This window comes from Ceratotherium simum, chromosome 15, assembly GCF_057802395.1.
Source record: "Ceratotherium simum simum isolate JZ-2026a chromosome 15, ASM5780239v1, whole genome shotgun sequence".
Classification (NCBI taxonomy): Eukaryota; Metazoa; Chordata; class Mammalia; order Perissodactyla; family Rhinocerotidae; genus Ceratotherium; species Ceratotherium simum.
Genome location: NC_141914.1, coordinates 60034180 through 60059019, shown reverse-complemented (window position 1 = coordinate 60059019; position 24840 = coordinate 60034180). Strand labels below are relative to the sequence as shown.

The 24840-nt window shown below is 38.1% G+C and overlaps 1 protein-coding gene across 2 annotated transcripts in view; it reads right to left on the bottom strand.

Annotated features, from left to right (window-relative positions):
* Positions 1–492: 492 nt before the first annotated feature.
* The window catches only part of TIPARP (TCDD inducible poly(ADP-ribose) polymerase), a 29425-nt gene continuing 5077 nt past the window's right edge, over positions 493–24840 (bottom strand). For both annotated transcript variants that reach the window (XM_087440102.1, XM_087440103.1), the window contains exons 3-6: positions 10513–10681; positions 9003–9163; positions 3259–3537; positions 493–2571 (exon numbers count right to left, since the gene is read on the bottom strand). In XM_087440102.1, the coding sequence (XP_087296228.1) occupies positions 2124–2571; positions 3259–3537; positions 9003–9163; positions 10513–10681 (1057 nt within the window). In that variant the 3' untranslated portion in view covers positions 493–2123. The remainder of the gene's footprint in view (positions 2572–3258; positions 3538–9002; positions 9164–10512; positions 10682–24840) is intronic.

Here is a 24840-nt window from a genome sequence, read left to right as displayed (position 1 = left end):
TGACTCCACAGTTCTTGCTTAGTTAAAATAACATACAATACTATATGGAAATTTAAAAATTATTAGGGAGAAAGTACTGTCAGAGGAGCTCACGTTTACCGTTCATAGGACTTAAAGTTGGCTGAAAACTCAGGTGCTTGAGAGCTGACAAGATTTCTACAATTCCTTTTTATATTTCCTTCAGCACCTGTTGAAGGAGACAACCTGCTCATATTTTTCACTACAGCTGTTTGCTGATATAAAACTTGTTCCTTTCTCCTAAATGGTTACCTGCAAAAGAAAATATTCACTCTTCTCTTGTGACTTACAGTCAACTGCTAGATAATGTACTGTCTGCTGATTCCTGGAGCACAAAAGTTTAAGCAGGTTCTGGTTAGGCTGTTCATTCAGTCATTCAATTACACATTCATTCAACCAACCAACCAGCATTTACAGAGCATCCACTGTGTGTTGAATTGTTATCTTAAATGGAACCAAAGCAACAACAAAAAGTTTTAAAGAATTACTAGAACTTTTATTTTTCCTTAGTTTTATTAAAAAAATAAATATGTCATAAAGCTTTTTTTTCCTTTATGGAGAAAAAAAAGAACAAGTTTCATAAAATCAAATAAGCAATGACAAGGTATCTTAACTTGAAAAAGATTGGGAATCACTGGTTTACAAGTTAGAATTGAATGAAAGAACAACGGTAACGGCCACAGTTGGCTGTCTCATGCCAATGGCAGCAAACGAGATCGACGAGGGCAAAATAAATAACATGTGGAAGCCCTGATAAGTGCTTGAACACACTGATTCACTGAGACGTCAGGATAGATATATCTTGCTTTAAACAACACAGAAGTTCCTGAAAAGTTCTGTGTAAATGAAATAACCACAAACATACTAGAAGAGCTTGGTATCTGAGGAAATTCTGTGGTGAATTCTTTTGCGGACAGCCACTTCCACTTTTGTAAATCCAGGTATCTGCTTTGCTTAAGGCGAAGTACACCTAGCTGCTACCTGTCTGAACGAAGGCATCAGCATATTCACCTAACATTGCTCCAACTGGGCCAGGGGTACAATTTCCAAGCTTGTGTTTCTGTTAAGTAAGTAGTGTAAAATACAGAGCCAGCCAGGGAACCCAGCTGCAGCTGGGAAAGCAGGCACAGGAATGGGATTACCACTTGAACAGGATTTCCCAGTCAACAAATACTTTTGAAAGTCTACTTGTGCAAAGCACAGTAATAAACCTTATCAATTCGGTTTCAGATGGACTTCCTTTCCCTAAAACCTTCCGTGAGGGCCTAGGTCTGGAACCCTGAAATAAAGTAATACTTCTAATCCTCGAGACTGGCTTTTACCAAATGAGCTGCCCAACTCCTTCAAATTGGAGTGGATGGCCATGGAAGAGACTGAGTTTCCCAAGGCTGAAGTTGAACAACACGAGAATCACATTTCATGTAACTAGTTAGTGAAAAATTTTGCTGGTGACAAAAATTTTTCAAATGGTTCCTTCTTTTTTTTACTTCCTCTAAAGAGAACTCTGAATTTTCAGGCAAACTCTGCAGATCAAAGTCATTGATGCTCTCTGGTTGGGTGATACATTTCAGTCCTGCTGACAGAAATAAAAATGTCTTTCCACCCACCAGCATTTCATGGCCTTATCCTACACCACAGCAAGGGGGCTTCAGACAGGGAACAAGTGTGGCAGGGCCAGCTCCAGTCAGTTTTATCATCGTCATAGATCGAATCCTCGCTCTGCTCACAGCTTCCATTTCATTTGGCCAAACTTCTCCCAGGCCTAAGTCACATTTAATTAGTTAGGCTGTTCAGTTTATTTCTTGAAAATGCTTCTAATAACATTGCTGCCTATATGTACATGTGTGAATGAAAAGAGTATGCAATCTGTAGTCTTTTCCACACTGAGTACACTAACAACAATTAGTAAATAATTAAAGAATATCTGGTCATTTTAAAACGCATATTTGTTAAAAAAAATTTCATTTTCTAGCACTTAAAAAAATGGGCCTTAAAAGTGCTCTATTAATGTCCAATGCTGTTCCTGACTCTGTCCCACCTATCCAAAACCTGCTACGAATGCTGGATTGAGTTCATATCAAACAATTTAGCAGTACCAAGATTTTTCAAATGGAAACAGTGTTACTGACTTCCTCATATTGGATAACAAAATAAGGGTAACTCTGGTCATCATTAAAAATGACAAAAATCTGAGGCTCAAAGAAATTATCCACACAAGAGTCATACAGGTCACTGGTGACACTGCCGGGATTGACGGGAGGGGGCCTCCTCATGCCGTGACTGCCCATCGTGTATCTGCCAGTTAGCACTTTGGCCAGAAACATGAAATGGACTCCTTTGGAGGACTTCTTAGAAAAGTTGTGCGAGTAGCTTGCCTTCTTTGCAAAATAGCTGCCTTGTCCAAACATTGTAGCATGCTTTCCACAGACTCGGGGGTCAAAGTTGTGCTTGCAGATTCCATCTACCACATCCTGGGACGTTCCATGAAATAAATGTCTCTCATTTATTATTCTGTCACGGCCAAACATTTTCCTGTTCATATATTCCTTTTTCCTAATGCAAAGAGTGGATGGGAATTCAGAAGAGGGAAGGTATAGATCATTTTAACAGGCAGGAGGTAGTCATAAACTTCTCTTTATGGTTTCAATGGGGAGGAAATGTTAAAGCAACCACCATGGGCAAAATGCCATCAAAAATCATACTAAAAGTTTAAATCTATCTTTTCCTCTGCAGACGAGAAAAGCCCTTTTCCTTTTCTCCTCCACGAACTGTTCACTTGCTTTCTCTTTCATTTCAAATCTAGTTCTCACATCTTACCTTCTCAGCAGGCCTTCCTTGTCTAATTCCACCAACCTGAGTGTCTCTTGAGTCTGAGATTCCTCAAACCCACATGTATTCCTTCCGTACTACGTTAGTTTGTTGACTTGAGAGGCAGCATAGTAAAGTGATTAAGAGCAAGACCTCTGGTGCTGGACTGCCTGGGTTCAAACTCCAGCACCATTAACTTATGAGCTGTATGACCTATGCTAAGTTACCAAACTTTTCTATGACTTAGTCTCCTCTCTGTAAAATGTAGACAGCAATAATCCTACTTATAGGTCTGTTATGAGGATATGTGAGTTATATGAGAAAAATACAAACCCACTAAGTTCCAGGCAAGTCTTTACTATTATGTTCTGCATTTGTCATTAGCTACATTAAGAAAAGCTCTCTTGAACTTTATTTATACTGTTGACTCACCTTTTATATTTCTCCCAGAGAAACTGGTTTTGGACTCTTAATATTTGCAAAATTCTATATTTAAACTCAGGCACAGTCTTATGAAAAAGATTATAAATGATTCGATAACTTTTGTCCTCTGCAGAAACAGGCACTTGGATGAAGTCCTGAGATGGATGCATATAAACCCAAGTTTCAGGGTAAAAGTTTGCTGAGGTGACCCCATCTGGGCAGATCATTTGTGATGATGAGGTTGCTTCAAGAGCTGGGGGAGCCTGTGTGGGAACACCACCAAGTGTCCTAGGAGAGAGTGGAAGGAACGTCAAGGTAAGATACTCAGAAATAAGTACAACTCACATTTTAGTGCTCTATAGCAGTATCTAATATAATTTGTATAGCTTAAATGCTTGTTTAAAACATATAGAAAAAGCTATCTGTTAAAGAAAAAAGTCTTAGAGCAAACACTGCCTGTACACAGATAACCTATTATTAGCTTCCTCCTGGCCACTTCCTTGTGGAGAAAACTCTGGAATGTACTACTGCAACGCAAGCAAGCAGAGCCATTTATAAATATCTTTAATTTTTGAATCCTGGACTCCTCTTTTGCCTATATGGTTAAAGAAACTTTGTTTCAAGGGAGCAACAATAATTTATCTGCGTTCTTCAAACTTTGCTATACTAAGCAGAAAATACATCATTACTAAAGGCTGTGTGGGCTGGGGGGAGCAGAGTGAGGGTGAGACAAAGTGAGGGAGGCAGGAAAGAGGGAGCTTACAGGGAGAAGATATAGAATATTCAAAATAAAAAAGCTTATGCTTTAATTTATGTCTAAAAACAAAAATCATGGAGCAGGCACTGAAAGCTGACATTTGGCATTTGCTTCATTTTTTGTATCACATACAATAACAAAACCATCAATATTATTCCAATTTCAGTCTTAGGTGTGCTTAAGACGGACCTAACTACTTTAAGCTCCAGACACCAGAATGCATATGGTTGGACCTTTAAATCCAGGTCTGTTGCTGTGAAGGAGAGTTTAGATAAGCAGCAGCTTGGATCAGTTACTTACTCCTTCCTGGTTAAATGCTTAAACTTAAATCGTATTTCTTGGCCACTTTCAAAACAGAGCAAAAGGAAAGAAGCAGAGAGAAAGGAAACCCTGACCCTAGACCCAGATTCAGGGCCAGGGGACTGTAACAGTCACCCACATACAGTGGTCACAAGGAAGCAGGAAGTCTGCCAAATGGATTAGGAAACTGAAATTTTCCAAAGAGCTTGGTGACACAGAGGTACAACTGTGGGTGAACAGGCATCTAATCTCCCAGAGCATATCTTACCATCACCCTCCTCACAATCGCAGTCACCTGATACTAAGCACATACTATGGACCAGGTACTTTACACACAGGATCACTAATTGTCATAACAACCTTGCAAGATGGCTTGGTTATCCCCACTTTTCAAATACAGAAACCGCTAGCACAGCTAGCAAAGAAAGGAGACAGGATATGAATCCAGGCCTATCTAGATAGTTTCTAAGCACATACTCGTTTCATTTCCATATACTTCACAATTCGTGTGCGTGCGTGCGTGCGTGCGTGCATGCGTGTGTGTGTGTGTGTGTGTGTGTGTGTGTGTGTGTGTATTCCCCCACCCGAGGCTTGAAAGGGATGGATATCAGGACTGCAACTCAGGTTTGCCTGACTCGGGCTACCAAGACCACCACTAACACCGGCACCACTTCACAGTCTTGATTTTTAAGAGAGAGCTTGATAAGAAACTAAAAGCTATGGAGGCACAAGTGCCTTCTCTAACCCCCACCCCCTTCAAGTAGCCGTGCCTATGATTTATCCTGTTTCAAATCCCTCTGCAAGACAGAGACGGAGCTCTGGGTGCACCCCGGGCTCACAGAATCTACCAGATGCTTTTACGTTCAGCAGCAGATTTAAAGGGGTGCTGGTTTCTCCAACCTTCATGACAGAAGGCACAACGGTCCTCGTCCTCTGGAGCATTTTCACAAAGCCCTGACAGATCCTCCAGAGCCTTCGCTCACCGGCACACTTCTCTGAAGAGAGACCCCGCTGCTTTAATCAGATTCTGAAAGGTCTGTAGCTCTTTAAAGCCATCACTATTCTGGAGGAATGGCAGAAACAGAATATAAGCTCCTTATTTTAGCTGTTCCCTGTATCCCTGCTCTGCAAAGATGGTCAGTCACAGGCCACCAGGTTTTCCAGTATTCTCAGGGGTTGAAGTTACCAACAGAGGTTTCTGGGTTGAGGGAGGAAGGTGACATTCTCCCAAGCACTCTGCCCAAAATAGGTTTTCGGCTGTCGCAGCTGTACTGAATACCCGGCACTGACAACAGAAGAAACTCTGCTCCTTTCCTTTCTGATATCACTCCTGCCTAAAAACTAGTTTCATAAAATGAAAGCTTCAAATGTATCCTTTCCTTTTTCAGGGAGATGGGGTCTATTATTTACTCATACATGCTTGAAGATGAGCCTGTGTAAATAAATCCTACTCATTCTAAGATATTAAATTAGATTTTATATATGTGGTCAGCATCCATTCCCATCCATAGATACTTACCTTTAACAAGCCAACATCCTAATTGGGCTAAAACATAAAAATGCATATAGACATCTGTCTGACGGACTTCTACATTCTATTGCCATAAGTTAAAAATATATATTCCAAGCACAGTCATCTTCTGAGAATACTGAGTTTGTATTCAGCTCATGGGTATTCCAATGACATACTGCGTGCTTCCCGGTGCTGGAGCAGCCTTCTTTAAGAGAGGCCAAGTTGAGGATATGGAGCTTGTACTCAAGGACCTCTGAAGAACGGATCTTCAGAATCCAAGGTCACCTGTTATCACTTGCCTTCCCTCCCCATTTCATTTTGAAAGACATTTCCTAACTCAACTTCAGTAATGCAGTAAAAATTAATTCATTTTATCCTTTTTGGGGAGGAGTCAAAGAAATTCTATCAGGTCTTCTCATGACCATGAGGTGACTGCACGGGACAGATATCCTTTCTGCTGAAACGAACTCCCAAACCTCTACATCTGAGATGTGTTTTCTTGTGCAGCCTCAGCTCAAGTATTCTAGGATTATTAAAGAATAAGCTCCTTTTTATCAGCCTCATTAAAAAGCAGCAAGCACATGGGAAAAAATTTTTTTGGTAACTGGGAGGTGATGGATGTTAACTAAACTTATTGTGGTCATTTTGCAATATATATATATATACGTCAAGTCATTATGCTGCACACCTTAAACTTATTGCGTTGTGTGTCAATTATGTGTCAATAAAACTGGAAGGGAAAAAAGGCAGCAGGGAAACTCTCATTTAAAAAGAGCCAAATTTACAGGCAATTCATGAATTAAGTCAGCAACCGCCCTCCTCCACTCTAGTATTCCCAATTCTTAGGCATCTCTGATTCCCTGATAATTGCGGCCTTTTTGACACCTATGTTTTTCTTTGACCCTTTGCATTTACTAATACTTCAAAAGAAAACTTTCTTCCTGGCTAAGATCACAGTCTCTCTGGAATCTACTTCTGAGATCTGTTTTTTGGAACAAAGCTCCCTCCTCTTTCTCCCCAGTGCCTCTCAGCCCCAGACTCTAGGGCGGACAGGAACTGAAGGGCTGCATTTACCCATTCCACTCTGGTGAACCTGCTGCTTCTCTGCTCTTTTCTCATTCAAGTGTCTGCATAACTCTTTGATTTGCTAAGCTATTACTTTATACCTGATTATCACTGTGCCAGACAAGACTAAAACAGGAAATTTTAAGAAGAAAAGGGAAGAGAGACTAGAGTGACTCTTGTAAGCCCACGTTATCAAGAGTAAGGCCACACTTGTGGCCTTAACTCTACTACTGCTTCCATTATTCTTGATAGTTCACACTTTTACAAAACAAGCCTAAGTTTAAAAAAGGGGACGGAGCGGGTATTCCATAATTACTTGTCTTAGGATGGAAACAAATGAATTTTCACCCTTCTGTAAACTCCCTCCACAATGCAGCCCTCGAATGAGCATCCTTACTCTCACATAGAAGCTACATCTCGCTTGGCTGGCTCAGCATGCCAAGCTGCTGGGCTCACTAATGAGTTCTGCCGTCTCACTGGGAGGACAACATGTTCCTAACTACTGGACGCCGCCACTGTCTCCAGCCGTGCTAGCGAAATCACAGAAATGGCATTTTCATTAGTTTCTAATAATAAAAAAAAAACCCCACAAGATAAAAACTTTCACACTTAGACTAGGAAAAAGGCATGCATTTATCCCAAGCCAATATGTATTTCTAAAATCAGTCTTATGACAAACTGCTTTTGGATACTGAGAATTTTAGAGATTTTTATTTGTTTGTATTTTGTTTCTAATGTTCCCTTTGCAATCTCAGAATTAGAATCATTAAGATTTTGTCATAATGATCTGGGAAAAACACAGTTTGGGCTTGAAGTAAAAAACTACAGATAAGAATATAAAAGGAGCATCTTGACCTCAAAGATCAGCAGAAGAGACCAACCAATATTACTCGAGACCTCCCAAGTTCACAAAACCAAGTAAACCTAGTATCACTTTAAAAATCAGTCTCCAAATAGGGTAAATCTGACTAGAGTATAGAATGATTTCTCTGGAGATACTAACTTCCAAAGGTGGCCATGCTAATGGAAACGTGCCCTACCTTCTGGCATCTATGGAGATGTGCCAATGGGCTATCTAGAGAGGGAAAGAAGAAACGGCACTTGGGAAAATGGAGGAAGAGCTCACTGACAATTCAGAAGGATGAGTTCAGTCTCAACCTAAAAGTTATGACAGGTAATTTCAGTGAGTATTACAGGAAGATGGGCCTTACTCAGCAAATGAGAATGCAAATTATTTGAAAAGGTGAACTCTTCCCATACAAATTCACTCAAGGGAGAAGCACAGAGAACACTACCTTGAAGGACTCTCCCTACTTGTCCTGGCAGTTTACCTAGGCTGGGAAATAGTCCCATAACGTGGAAGGGTATCATCAGAAAAACTCAGTCTTCCATGAAGGAGGCAAAAGCAAATTCTCTTTCCAGATATAATTACTTTTAGCTGTGGAAAAATGTTAACTGCTTTTCAGTTCAAAAAATCCAATAGGATACTCATTCTTTTACTGTTGGGTTAATTGTATCTTATCTGAACTCTATGTTTTTAATTAATTTTTTTTTATTGAAGCAACACTAGTGTATAACACGATATAAATTTCAGGTGTACATCATTATATTTGACTTCTGTAAACACTACATCATGTTCCCCACCAAAAGTCTAGTTTCCATCCATCACTGTGCACATGCATCCCTTTACCTCTTTCGCCCTCCTCCCTCCCCGTGTGATGACCACCAATCGGTTCTCCACATCTATGTGTGTGTCTGTTTATCTTCCACGAGTGAAATCATACAGTATATGTCTTTCTCCTTTTGACTTATTTTGTTTAGCATAATACCCTCAAGGTCCATCCATGTTGTTGCAATTGGCAAGATTTCATCTTTTTTATGGCTGAGTAGTATTCCATTGTATTATATACCACATCTCCTCTATCCATTCATCTGATGCAGGGCACTTAGGTTGCTTCCAGGTCTTCAAAAATTAAACCCAAAGAATAACTCAGAACTTCACATTCTAGAGGTAATAACCAAGTTAGTCTCTTAATTTAAAATCTTTTTCTCTTTGGCATTCAGTTGTACATTTACATAAAATGAGAGTAAAGATGAGACTTTCCACTGAACACTCACTGTAAATATGGAAGCAGTATGAAACAGGAGCGGAAGAGGGGTCTCCTTTTTATTTCTCTTCTGAAGAATGAGTTGTGGAGGATGTAGTGGTTGTTCCACATCATAAATCGGACCTCCTTCAGACCCCGAGAGTTGGCTTCTTCAATCAATCGAATAACAGACTATGGAGTAGAAAATAGAAGGTAAAGAAAACAAAAAAGCAAGTTAAAAAAGCAAGTTAATAAACAATCAACTATTAAATATGAAAAATGTTAATGTAACTAAAGGCAAAAATAGTTAACCTTGCTGTTAACATCAGAAGCGTTTCAAAAAAGTACAGTGAGTCAAATTAATTCCCTTCATACATACAAATTTTTTGTGGGGGGCAAATATGTAGAATAGAAAGATGCTCCCTGTTCAGAAGAGCACAGATTTCTACCTTATGAAACATGTGAGGCCCAGACAACTACTCTACCCTATTTTAAGGCCTTAACAATGTCCTAGAGATTTTTTTGTTTATATTTAAGGGAATTTTCAGAAGAGGATTAGAGATGGTAGTGTATAGAGTTCAAATAAACCAGTTAAGTACCAAACCCAAGAAACTTCTCAGAGGAAAAACAAAAGGACAGCCACGTACTCTGAGAATATATTTTAAACAGCCTCTTATTCTCTTCGGAAGGTATTAGATACTAGTGATTACTTAAAAAAAGAGTCAGAAATTTTAATTCAATATTGTGTTTTATAGCAATTAACATATTAGGTCATTTTCTTTTGCTATTGCCTTAAAAAAGAATAAGTCGGTTCTCCCTTTCTGTAATGCCAGAAATGAATTTAATCAAACTGAAGAAGTCAGATCTTTGGAATGTGAAATAAAGCTCTAAAGTCCATTTCAGGGTGTTTAAACTTGACTCACAATTCTCATTCAGAGGCAAAGTAAACCATCATTATTTTAAAACCTTACTTTTTAATTGATGAGCTTATTCTTACCATCTCAGACTAAGGATGCATGTGTACATATGATATAATTTTAAATGACTGATTTCCCTGATCACAGCTCAGTAAACATTTTCAAGTATTTCTTCCAGGGGCTTAAGAGTGACTGTTTCCCACTAGACTTCTGAAATGCTAAGTGTAACACATGATCCAACCACCATGAGCCCAGGAGCCAGATATAGCCAAAAGTTACACTAGTGCATTAAAATTACTCCAGGTGGCACTGAGTCTGAGTCCTTACCACTGTAAATACTTGGTCTCTATAGTATAAGATACTGGGGAAAGCATTTTATCGCTCTGATAATAGTGGTATTCTATTTATGGATTCCAGGAGATTAATGGAATGAAATGAAAATGAAATACATTTTCACAAAAATCAGGAAAGAAAAGTGCTACTTATATCAACAAGACTCATTTTACATCCGTAAGCTCTTTGATTTGTAGTTCTGTCCAGTCATTGTTGGAAAGGAAGAACAAAAGAACAGTGAAAGATAAAAAAAATTTACATGTACGTTTTGGAAAAAGAACCTGTAAGTACCTCAGGATACTCTCTCCATCCAAAGTGATCCCTACAGAAGAATTTCCAGACTGTGTGGTAAATTGAGTTGATATTGCTAGAGGGTGGTGTGGAAAGCCTTCGTAGTTGGTCAAATTCAGTTGTCTCATATACGTTCATGGCATTCAAATCTGCCCAAAATTCTTGTCCTCTAAAAGACCCAAGAAAAAACAAACTGTTAATATTAATACATTCAATTTTTAAAATGTGTCTGATTTGGAGTAAAAGGACATTACTGGTTGTTTCCCCATTTCCTACATGCCTTTTCTTAACAAGACCAAGATTTCTAGGCCGTGGAGTTACAGGAGGATTGATTCAATCCCATGGCATCACTGCCCTAAACCAATCGACATAATTCCACCCTTGCCACCACAGTGGGATGAGCCAAACGCTGGTCAGTCAGTCTTAGGATGATGACGCTGACATAGAAAGCAGACAGAGAAACAAACGAAACTTCTCTTTAGGCTTGTCTTTCTTCAGAGTCGTCAATTTACCTAAGCCAATACAGGCGTACACCATATAGGCTGATGAAAGGCAGGAAAAAAGAAAAGAAGGGAAAAATAAAATGACCCCACATGAGGCCAGTACTGCTAATCTACCCAACATCAACATTATCTTTTACCCTGTGGGTGGAAAAAAGTTGGCAAAACATGAAGAGAAAAATAGTTTGGACTGTTACCAACTTTAGCTATGAGAACATTTTTGTCATTTTGCTATCTGGTCTGCTGCTGCTGAATCAGCACTTTACAAACACCTCAATACTAGTGTGGGGAAAAATCCCACTATATGAATCAGAATCATTTACGAAAATTCATAAAGCGTGGTCCAATTAAAGTATTTGTTTTTCTTTTTTTTTTGGTGAGCAAAATTGTTGCTGAGCTAACATCTGTGCCCATCTTCCTCTATTTTGTATGTGGGATGCTACTACAGCATGGCTTGATGAGTGGCGTGTAGGTCCGCCCCTGGGATCCAAACCTGTGAACCCCGGGCCGCTGAAGTGGAGTGCAAGAATTTAACCACTATGCCACCAGGCTGGCCCCTGTATTTCTTTTTTAACAGAACTTCATTGAGTGCTTGAAACATTTGAACCATTATTTTAAGTAACTGGCAAAATACTCATTGTATTCTTCTTTTTGTGTATGTTTCAAAATTTCCCTAAGGAAACATAAAAAATAAAATATATCAATACAACATTATAGATATGAGCAGAGTCACTAAGTTTCCAAATACATTCCTTCATACTTTCCAGCACAGATTTCTAAATGGACATCTATAACACACAGGATACTCCAGATCCAGCAGCGCTCAGAATGACTGGTTCATGTGAAATCCAAGTCTTTGGATACATATTCCCAATAATTAACTTATTTCCTTCCCGTAAATTAGGATTTTGAAAAGGGTATTAACTTGGCATATGGTTTTTGTTGGTTAGTGTAACACCTTACAAACTATGCTCTTGGAACACTTGTTACAAGGACTCAATAGATATTCTGTGCAAAAAGCATTCTGTGGTCGAATGTTTGAAAAAACTTGGTTATACAAAGTTAAACAATTACTGCAGCCACTCCTCAGTCCCTTTAATATGCTAAGGTAGATATTTAAATACCATGATCAGCGCTATAAAGCATCCTTCCAAACCTATGACAATGCTCTCCCTTTTCTCCATGAATACCCATTAACCTCTCTCAATAAACACCCCTGGCAGATGTCAGGGAAAGAAAATCTATTTTCCACCCTCCATCCCAACATTCATAATCTGTGAATCAGGTTTCATCTGAAAAAACTCAAGTCATATACCCAATTGATGGTGCCATGAAGCACATAACTTGTAAAAAGCAGTATGTTTCTTTAAAAATTCCTAAAGAGTTTCCAAAAACCCTAATTTCTTGCTTAGAAAGAGTACTAACTAGTAGGATGTGGTCTTAAAAGGAACATACAATTTTAATTAAGTGTGAAATGGGAACAAGACAATAAAATGTAGTTTAAAAATCACATTTGGACACTGCTTTGTTTAAAATGATATATGGTAAACAGGATTATTTAATCCAAAAGGAAAAAATGTTTCTGAGAAATTCTTAAAGGAAAGAAAAACACTGAAAACTGGAACTCCTATACCTAAATTATTTCACATCGAGTTGCTTTAAACAATTTTCACTTAATTTTAGGAAAATCTGATGTTATCGTTGACTGGAAAGATACTAACCTTTCTCCCTCTTAAGATCATTTTCAGTTTCTAAACAGATTTTCCCACTTTAAGTTAGTTTCCCACTAACTATTTCCAATTATGAGTTAAGAAATCCTCAGTATTTTCTTTGAGGAGTTCTTAGAACAGTAGTCATTGTTAACATGCATTATATAATATAAACAGCCAATACTTTTTGCTGTTAAAATATCAGATTTTATTCTGGACATCACTCTAGCAATTTCTGTTTAAGCCTGTATTATTAAAACTTTATAGATAATGATTTGCATAAGAAAGACATCTAAAACTGCAGCTTTTGACACATTCTCTGTGCATTTCAGTCCTTTGGGCATTATGAAATTTCTATAACAAATCCTGATTTACTACAATCAACTGTTCTTTCCATTGATGTATCAAAGTACTGTTTTAGCTCTATTTGATTTTCAATATGCTTTTCTAGACTTGACAGAGACAAAACAACAAATTTGAAAAACATTAAATTATCCTTTTATAAGATTAATTTTACCACCTGCTTGCTCTTAAACAGGGAATGCTTAAAAATCCATAGCCAAGAGGTTTTTTTCTCCTCAATCTGCATCAGTATAAAATGCATGCAATACGATGCCAAATGTTCACCATCCACCAATCTTCTTTATCAAACTATTGTTTCCTATCATCAGAAAGCAGTTATGAGCCACGTATGTGTGATAATGGTGACGGTGGGCTGTATTAGGCGATACGCAAAGAATTAAACAGATGTAGTCCCTGGCTTCCAGAGGCTTCAGGAGAGAAGTAACTCATCAGTGCAACCTAAACTCATCAGTGGCAAGCATATTTGGGGAATGGGAGGACAGGGAAGTCATGCAGCATTACGGGAGGGGAGTTGGTTACTGGCGTCCAGGAATGGATAAAGGTCAGGAAAAGTAAGTGGCTTTACTCTATCAATCCAAGATAGCTTTCTGTAAGAGAAAGATTTTTAGGAACAGTTTAAATAATAGGAAATATTACAAGTAAAGGGCTGTGTGGAAGAACAAGAAAAATATAGTTCTTCAAGCACTTTGCTTTTTGGAAGAAGGGTGGGGACAGAGGGGGACAGGAGCAGTGCAGACAGCGGGAAAAGGAAACCTTCTCAACAGGGGTACACAGAGACAAGAAATTGCGAACCAGGGCATAACAGGCAATGTGAGAGGCGTCAGGCCACGAGCTGAGGAGATAAACCCAGGGTCTCAGAGCCTTAAATAAGGGTAGGAATTTAGAGTATTAAAGGGACCGTGATAAAGTGTCGAAGAAGTAAATACAGGATACGTGAAAACTGAGCAAGAGAGACAGTGCTAGAGATTTGGGCGGAGGGTTTTGGCTCAATACATCACATGGCTAAATCAATCAGTATTGAATTACTCGATATATAACTCTATCATGATGATTCAGGAAAAAAAAATCTTGTGAACAGATTACTGATTTTTGCTATAAAGAGAAGAAGGAACTTGAACTGATGAAATATTAACAGTTCTGTTTCCATATGCTTCACCAAGAAAGACACCACCACACATACCAGTAAAAGAACCCAGATACAAAACTAATTTAAAATTCTAAAAAAGATACCTAGTCTCATAATTTAGATGCTTTATAACAATGGTTCTCTTCCTACACAACAAATATCTTGCCATACTAATAAAGCCAACATTTTCCAACATATATTATCAATGCATAGAGCACCAACACCCACACTAAGACAGAAAGCATGCCCCACACACCATCATTTCTTCTATGTATATTTCAGATACTAAAAAGAAAGTAAAAAGGACTTACGATGTAAATGATAAACAGAGCTGTCATGAAAACCAAAACCATGAAAGAAACAGTTGCGGAATGAAACATAAATTAGAACATGATCTTTTCGTTAAATAAATGGTTCTTGGGATTATGCATTTGGGAGCTCAGTAAAGAGTGTAACCATTTCAGGCAATCTCTCTATTGATAAATTGTTTGAAACCAAGACAGAAAAGTGACAATTAAAACAAACAAACAAAAATCTTAAGTAACCACATTGATTAGGCACTGGGCTATGCGTTGGGGATAAGAAGATGAAAAAGACAAAATGCCAGAGTCAGTGGGGAGAGAAAGAGACAAACAAGCCCTGAGGCACAGCGTGAAATGTGGCACAAAGGTGGTCTGGGAACAAGTCAGAGGCAGAGAGCCTACCTCTGCTGGGAAACGGGTCAGGAAAGGGGGTCAAGAGAGGTGTCCCAGAGGGGATGAACTGAGAGCCAAGTCTGGCCAGCCACCAGGCAGACAATGGCGGGCAGGACACCACACGCAGAGTGACTGACATGCGTAGAAGCTAACCAAGCAAGGCACGAGAGATTCAAGAGCGTGCAGCACATACAGGTCATGTGGGAGGTCAGAGTGTAAGTGTGTGAGGGGATGATAAGAGAGAAGACTGGACTGGATAGGCTGGCTGGGGCTAGATAATGAAGAGCTTTGTATGCTGGGTTAAGAGGTTAAGATTTGATTCTGTGGGTAGTAGGAATCACTGGTGGATTTTCAACAAGGCTCAGACTTGCCTTTTCTAAAGGTCATTGCAACAGTAGTGGTATGGACTGATTTGTTTATTTTTGGTAGGGGAGGGTGGCAGAAGCCCGGGAGGGAAGAGGGGAGACAGGCACTTATTTGCTAAATATTTCTTAGCATGTTTGTTTATTATTAATATTTATTATTCTATGCCTAGCCATCTATAGCTAGTGGAACTGCACGAGACAAATGATGATAGAGAACTAAGGAGGCAAAAGTAAGGATGATTTGAGAAGTATTTAAGAGTTAGAATCTAACTGCATGGAGGATGATTATATGTTGGGCTGGAGCGAGTAGAAGAGTCCAGGATGTGTCCCATGTTTCTGATCTGGGTGACTGGATAATGGTGACTCATTAAATGAGACAGGAATAGCAGGAGGTGGAACACATTTAAGTGGGAAGACAATGCAAATAAAATGCAGAACTCAGACTTGATCAAAAATCAATTAAGTATAAAGTTTTCTGGACTCTACTCTGTATAGTTTTAACCAGATGGGTTAGACTTCGGAACCTTGGCTTCCTGCCTGTAAGAGTTAACTGGTTTCTACAAGGATAAACCTGTGACCTCAAACTAATTAACACACATCCTAATCAGCTGGACTAACTAGACACAATTAATAGGTCCTCTTATTTTATTACTACGATATAAAGTGAAAATGTCTCCTAAACTGAGAGTCATAATGATAGAAGGATAAAGATCAAATGCAGTATGAGGAGTATTTAGGTTCTTCTGCTACAGACTTGAGACAGGCATGACAGATGGGGTATGTTTGCTGCTGCTAAAGAAATTTCACAGGCGCACAAAATATAGCTGGCTTTTGATACCTGGCTTTGATGTTTCCAGAACTCACTTAGCAATGCCGGAATATCTGGCAGCTTATATATCCCTTCAAATATGTTACAAGGTGATGAGAATCAAAGCCATGGCATACATAATACCAACATATTTTGTGAAAGCAGTGCAGTTAGACTTCAGAGAACTATGTACTCTAACTTTCATTCTGCTACTAATTCAGATTTTTGCTACGGTTGACTCAAATAAATAGCACACAGCGATCAGGCAATAAAAATTATCTATAAATGCTCACATACAAAGCAACATCTTTCAATACTTACCAGAGGTTAACACTCTATACTTAAGTTCTATACTATGACATTGGGTCTTGGTAACAACAGGGTTTTTCCCCCTTTGTATCCAGAAGTAGCTGTAGACACAGACACAACTACAAATCAAAATTGGGAGTTTACATTATTATGCATATGGCCTTCAGTAGTTATGGGCAGGTAAGAATCAAACATTGACTCTCAATTAAATCTGCCCCTTTCTGAGGAGACCCTGACCTAATCAAAGCAGGGCTGCTGAGGCTTAGATCACTCTGTAAAACAATTAACATCAAACTTAGATCATGGATTTATCTTATGGTTCTAAATACCTCAAAAGATTTTTGGGTAGGTAAAAATATTTCCCACTTTAAGATACAATGAGTTTCTGGGGACCAACTTAAAAAAACAATCACCATAAGGCAAAATTCTGACTATGGCTGCTCCCTTGGTCCCTCCGGGGACACCCTGGACACTGGTGAATGAGAAGGCAGCAAGCTAGTGAGCAGATGCTGTCTGGAATCATGTTCACCTATGCGCTAAACCCCATGTCTGATTTACAAACTGTTAAGACATCTAACCTGCGGTCTTAACGTTAGAAGTGAACACAGTGAAATAAAAATGAGAGGATAAGAGACAGCAGAAAAAGGAAGGCAGGTAGGTTTCCTAACTGAAAGGATATCCTGTTTTTAAGCTTTTGTAATTCTATATTCTCCAAAAGCATGTGGGGAACTAAACAAACACATAAGAGTTTATTCTAAAAAACTTGGTACTAAGACATGGCCATTTGAGTACATCTAAATGTTTCCTAAGCCCCTAAGAAATAATATCATTCACTGAAGTCACCTCTGCACCATGCAACCACTAAAAGCAAACTGCAACACCCACCTGAGGAAAAGAACCTACTAAAATACCGTTATGTTGGGCTTTTTAAAAGGTTTTTATTACAAAACTACCAGATAAAAGCAAAGAACACAAAAGAACTTGCTAATAAGATGTGGATAAGCATAAAACCTTTCATAAATAAAAATTATACCTATGAGATCAGAAGATCTCTCTGCTGTCTATTTACGGAGGCATGGGATTAAAACTCGGCACCCTGAAAACATGAGAAATGTCACACAGCCTTAACTTTTATTCAAGTTCAGTCACACGTCCTGAGACTCCTAGAAGGTAACTTAAGTGAGACATACTTCTCGACCAAGGCCTGAGGAGGAAGTGAAACAGTTTCCACAAAAACAGATGGGACAGAAAGTACACAAGAGATTAGAGAAATGTGTATCACGCCTTACACTACCTTAAATTACACAGTTACTGCTTTTTACGATGAGTCAATGTCCCCTTTGTTAAGTGAAATATTTTAAAAACTGAGGTTTCTATTTTAAGTCAAAGTAGACAATAAATAATGTCTGCCATGTACTCAAGGCACAAATACTGATGAATTCAATTCTGTGGATATAGAATTTGACAGCATTTAAAGAGGGCTGAAATATATTTGTTTACAAAACTTTTCTACATAATTATAAAATCAGTTGTATGTAAATGATAAAGTTGCTTAAAAATAATTGTTTTCAAATAACCTCAAACAATTCAGAACTCACTTACACATAAACGTAATACTAATTATAAATAATTATCATAAAATATATCCTCTAAGAACCCCCAATAAGACACAATCTATTAGCTTAACTTATTTCTGGATCGACTTCTAAAATTACAAACAACTCCTTTAAAAAGCTTTTATTCAGAATTTTCTCAATTTAGCCTTCTCTTTTTCCCCAATTAGTACAGATAAACTAACTGATAAATTAACAAATTAAAAATATACTCACTGGTGTCTTATTATGAGAACCCAGACGTGAGTAAGCAGCTCTCAGCACTAGAGATTTGAATGTCTACCAACTAACTATATGGAGAATTCATCACTCTGAGAGTTTAAGCAAATTTCTGGGAAAAAAGATTTCCTATAGAAAACACATTAGGAGAGAATTTTTTTATTGTCTAGGCTGTGTAAACCATGACCACAAAACCTTTCAAAAGGGTCTTCAGTCAGTAACTTTTTCTAGGGGAGAGGGCTTCTACAAAGCCAAGTTTCTCTGAGATTCAATTCTATCAATTAGTTAAGACAGTCTAAATTATTTTTTAGTAACAAATTAATTGTAGAACACTTTTCACAATGCTTCTGATGTGTGCAGTATGTGGACAATCCAAACATCAGAGAGCAAGTAAGCACAGTTCCTTTTGTTTCACACATTCTACCCCCATGCAAGGATGTCTTTCTGTTATTACCTTGGAAGGCAAACCTAGTATTTCTCCTGTGCTGCTTTTTTTTTTTTTGTGAAGAAGATTAGCCCTGAGCTACCATCTGTTGCCAATCCTCCTCTTTTTTGCCGAGGAAGACTGGCCCTGGGCTAACATCCGTGCCCATCTTCCTCCACTTTATATGTGGGACGCCCCACAGCATGGCTTGATGAGTGGTGTAGGTTCAAGCTCAGGATCCGAACGTGTGAACCCCAGGCCACGGAAGCAGAGCGCGTGAACTTGACCCCTATGCCACCAGGCCGGCCCCCTCTCCTGTGCTTATTTTTATTCTCTCGATGCCTGGAAATGAAAGAGCGAAGCCAGGTGACAGTCAGAAACCAAAGACGAACCGCAGCAGGAAATTATTTAGAGTACTCTGTGCCATTTGCCCTCTTGCCCTGATCAGCTGCAGGAACTGTGAAGATCACAGGGTGCAGCCAGACTCAGACAGCACCACTCCTGCAAGCACAGCCACCCCTGGGCCCTGCCCCTGCCCTTCTTCACTGACCGTTCAGAGCTGGTAAAAATTTTGAGCAAAGCGGGTCACTCAAATTCTATGGCTATATGCTAAATGAGAAGGGACAGTTTAAGAAATCTCTTAATCCAAAAAGAAAAAAAAAATTAACGTACAGTCATGTGTCGCTTAACCACAAGGCTACGTTCTGAGAAATGTGTTGTCAGGCGATTTCGTTGTTGTGCAAATATCACCGACTGTACTTAGACGAACCTAGATGGCATAGCCTACTGCACACCTAGGCTCTAAGGTACTAATCTTATGGCACCATGGTTTGTACATGCAGTCTGTCATTGACTGAAATGTCAGGTGGCACATAACTGTAATAAAGAGAAATTCTTGTAAGTGTGGCCTAAACTAAGCATATTTTCCAATCATTATGAGAAGTGCTATGTTTCAACATAAGACTATTCACACATCCTTCCTTATGCTCAGAAGCAATAGCACCAAAACAAAGGACTTCCATTTGCATAAAGAATACAAACTTCATGAACTCTTTCTCAGACAACTTAGTCATGGGGGATTCTCATACACTCTTTACACAACATTTTGTGGCACACGTACTCTCAAATCACTGGTTTCTCTAGAAGGCGCATGGGAACAGTCACTCTAGTATTCTCACTCTCATAAAAGCTTACCCTTTCATTGTGATGACCATGCAAAGGTTCTTTACTGGTCAAGTGGGTGTTGCCAGTAAGTAAACAGCACACAGCAGAGAAAGATCGAGGAGACAGACACATTTTGTTGTGTGGACGTGGCAAATACAAATCCTTAGTTAACTCCCTTCTATGCTTGCCTTAGCAACAGTAACTGGCTAGCAAAGAAAATTGCAAGTTTCACAATTAGAAGTTTATTAATATCATCAACTTCTAAAATTTGAGTTTCTGATCACAGAAATGGTTATATTTAGCACAAGACTGCAATAATACTGTCTTTTACACGGATCAAATATAAATCTTTACAAACTACAAAGGTGAATAAGTGGAATTTATTTTACATAAAATCCTTTACTTCCAATGATTTCAAAATGTTTTTCAGAACCTACCCCTTATAATTTCAAATTCCTCTATTAACAAGGAATCTATACTAGAAATTCGAGGCTTTCAGTTAATGTGTCAGGGATTGAGCTAGATTAGGTTTAACACTTACAACAATTTTAAATAGAGGCGAGTCTGTGCAGTTTAATTCCTGGTCCCTAGAAAGAACTGACATAAATAATCTATAAATATACAAATACTTAGTTTTGTTAAAAAAGTTCCTTCATATCCAAAATATGGCTTGTTTGCTCCTAGAAATGGTGAACTTCAGAAGTATTTTATTCTTTTGTACAGTTTGTGTTTATGGTGTTGCAAACTACAGTTCAACCCAAGATTTTAAGCTATTACCTAACAATTTCAGACCCAAAATGAAACAGAAATGGCTCAACCCTCAGCACTCTGGTGTCTTCCAAAGATACAAAATCACTCATATTCACTTGACTTTAGGTTAAGACTCCCAGATTTATTTTAAAAGAGAAACTCTACTGCTTTCACAAAGGGAGTTTCTTGCAAAACTTACCAGTGTCTAATCTGAACCCGTCATGTAGAAAGTTGTACCAGAATAATCAAGAACCATGACTCAAAATATATTTGTTTTTTCCTTTGCAAAAATGATATACACATGTACTTAAGTTCTCCTTCCACAAAAAGGCAACTGCAACTCACAAACAGGACACTGGAAATTATTAAAGGTTGCCGACCCAGCTTAAGAGGGTCTCAGGTCCTAATTTAAACGTGATGAAAATTATTACCATCAGACAAAGGGTTACAGAATCTGGTGGTCTCAAATCAGAGGATAAGAACTAAAAGAGGCCATAGGAAAACAGTCACAACCTCAAATGAGTGGATTTTAGCAGCATTCCTTGAATAGTCAAGTTTTGTATGGGCTACATATTGCTTCACCCTTTAGAAATAGCCCCAAACCCAATATAAAGCTAAAGATCATTGACTAAGATCAGAGATGCACAGACAGAATTTATAAATTTACTTTTGCCTTATGGTAGAATGCAAATCTAGAATCTAGAAATTCTAGTGTAACAAAATAGATTTACAGGGATACAGCAGAGTTAATCAGTCTAGAGTTGCATTTTTTGCAAATCCACATACGCAAAGTCAAGTTTTAAACGTTGATTGGAGTTATACTTACTTTTTTCCCTGTTTATTTACAATAAAAAGTAAAAGCTTTAGAGTCAACTCAATGAGAAAATGAATACATCATGCAATTATTTTTAGGGACTGCCAGATAACCTTATAAGCTATTTCCTCCAACTGTCTGATTTAAAAGTTATACATCGTCACTTTTTGCAAGGTTCATTTTCATTACCATAAATGCATCAGGAAGAGACTGACCCCAACCTGAAGCCAGGTGACAGCTGCTTCAAAAAGTCTAATCTGCTTACTGACAAAAAACCAGAAAGGGAATAAATAAATGATTGCTATTGATTCCCATGATAGCTCTACACAGACCCAGTAACTTCTCTGGATTAGTACAGACAGAAGCCAATTAGTTTTATTTCATATGTAAATAGCAGCATAAAGAGGTACAAAAAATAATTCACTGGATTGCTTTATCCTAAAGTACAAGGCACACATTTTGCAAGTCACTTCAAACACAGTTCTTGCTTATGGAGCTCTCTCTTTCTCTTACGCAGGAATTTTTAAAATAAATTTAAACTCATCCAGCTGTGTATATTCAAGAAATACCAAAAAGTCACAAGGCATAGTAAGTTTCAGCTGTTCCCCACTCCAGTGTTATCAATAACACATAATGAGTTAGTTCATACATCATCACAGCTGTGCAGGCCAGAACTAACTGGGCTAATTTAACCATTCCAGTAGAGTCAGTCAGGAGCTTGCTCTACTTGAGATAATCCACTCTGCAAGTCTATGGAAAACGACAGCATATGCTCTTTATTATCATTAACATGCAATTCTCCTTGACTTCCTTCACAGAGTTCCTGTGAAGTCTTCTAATGTTACTGTCCCTTGGATAAATTAAAACAAAAACAAACTTCTGAGAGCAATTAGCAGTCAAAATCACTCAAAACTAAGACTATGACAATGGTCTAGGCTTAAGCCAAAGTAAAACACCCTCTTTCATCAATATGCTATAATTCCAAAAGAAGAGAAATTGTCCTCTGAGAAAAATTAAACAAGAAGTCAGGATTTGCAACTTTCTTCTTAACATTCCCCCTTTCAGGAAATTTAGAATTAGAAATAATCACTGGTCATATTTTCACCTACCGATTACCTCCAAAAAAAGTTTGCAGAGTGTCTCTTCTTCATGGGTGATAATAACTAGAAAACTACTCTGGCACACTTTAAAATGAATGTAACGTTCTTAGTTGCTAAAGGGAGATTTGCACATCCTCCACAATTTCAATTATCCACAACAGTATTCCACACAGTGAGGCTCTTTTAAAATTGCTTAGTGCTGCCATTTAGTGTCATTTTCTACTAAGGAAGAGTGCCTAAAGTGTCAGAGACTGTGTTTTCTTAATCGAAAACACAACATTCAATGCTGTTTTCTTAACTGCATATTTGGAATTTGGAATTCTCCAAGCCCATCCTGTGTTCGAAAGAAGCCTTGGCATCTAAATATGGGGAGTTCATACATATAACTGGTTTCCAGTTGATGCTGGCAATAAACATCCACAGATGGACAAAAGCAGAGTGAGAAAGCAAAGTGGGAATGTATCATAATTTGGAGTGAAGGCAAAATTGGAAAAGAAAAATTAAAATAATTTCATTATATAATGAACCAAATAAGCATTTATTATTATTGAAATCCTCTCTTACAAATGTGTTTCAGTATCTTAGCATCTTGACTAAAGAGTTGGAAGGGATCTGTGAACTTATCCAGCTCAACTTCCTTTCCAATTTCATTCTTGAGAATAAAATGAACACTGCACATCTAATTTGGGTTAACTTAGATGTTATATCCAATATATTTGCAAAACAAAGAATTTTATCTGCACAGTTTGAAACTATGAACTTCTGTCTCTGCTAGAGACCCAGAACCATGAACTTTCCCCAAGTTCCACACAATGAAGTATTATGGATACAGTATATAATAATGATTTACCAAGTCATAAAAGCTGCTGAAAACAAGTGGAATAAACAACTGCCATTCATTTTTTCTGAATCTAAAGACTACTGGGTCCGACTTAGACATATACACAGCTGAACACACACTTCCTAGTTATGTGCAATCTGTACAGATAGACCAGCTTTACAAGCCTGACCACAGAGATTAATAGCTTTAGCCAAATAATGTGGTAACCATGTGAACCTGGGCAGCTCCAGCTTGTTTGTGAATCTCTCAGCAAGGCTCAACATGCCGTTATCTCCATCTTGTTGCCAGGAAACACAACATCGCTTTGGAATACAAGGAAAACCAGGTTGCAATGACCAGAGGTCAACTTCCCAAAAGCCTAATTTTTGACACTTAGCTATCTACAATCTTACAACATTTCTTACTGTTGTCCTGGAGAACTTCACTTTACTAGCCATTAACAGTTAATACTTTTTGCTATTTTTATCAGGGTAGGACCACTTACTACCATTAACAATGTAGCAGCAGCAATAGTAATTATAATAATTCACTCATACTTTTCCCCTCAAGTGTCAGACATTAGTTTACTTCATTAAAACTGATTTGGAAATCAAGCACTCACTGCAACTACTTTATAACTGACCCAACAATACATGCTCATGGGCCTATATCTATGTCTGTTCTTCAGCAAAGTAATTTTACCAAAGGATAAAATACCCAACATGCTGCTGACCTAAGAGTGCCTGGATTCTCTGAGATCAAAATACCTGTCTTGCCTTGCTCATGGTAACAGAACGTTAACGTGTTGGACAATAGTCCTGCTAGTTTCTTCCCAACCAATTCAAACAGGTAGACACTCAATGTACTAAGATGCTGAAGTACTCAGCAGACTACAAATTTGCTTCATTAGAGTGAAGTGGGAGGCCCCTGTTCTGCACAGTTTTGCAATCTGGAGATGGAAGCATTACAGTGGCTTTAAGAGTATATAAAATTAATTACCCTTGACATACCAATTAGAATTGCTAGCTCATGGGCAACAAAGATTTTGGACAATACCCTATTAAAAAGATTTTTAAGATAAAATGGAAAATATTTTTTTCTCTTCCAACGCTGGCTTAAAAAAAAAGGTAGCTTTATTACAGGATCTACGAATTTTGCTACCCAAACAAGACAGGATCTTGAATGCACTATATTATCAAGACAATACTTTTATGATCTGGAAAACTACATTCTTGATATAATCTTACTTTTATCCCAAAGAGTCTTCTATATAATAATCTTTAAACTTGGGCCTTATTTTGTTTCTCATCTTGTTCCATACGTCTCTTTTGAAACACAAGATGCAAAGTTCTAGTCTGCATGATAATTAGGTTGCTAAAAAGACACACAGATCTGTGTACGATATAACTGAAATATTGAAATATAAATATTGAAATATTACCTAATACTAAATGGGAGCAAGAGAAGTTAAAAAAAAAGAAAAAAAAGGACGAGGTTTCTCCAATGCCAACAACGCTCCGGCACTATTAAGACTAACAGAATTCGACAA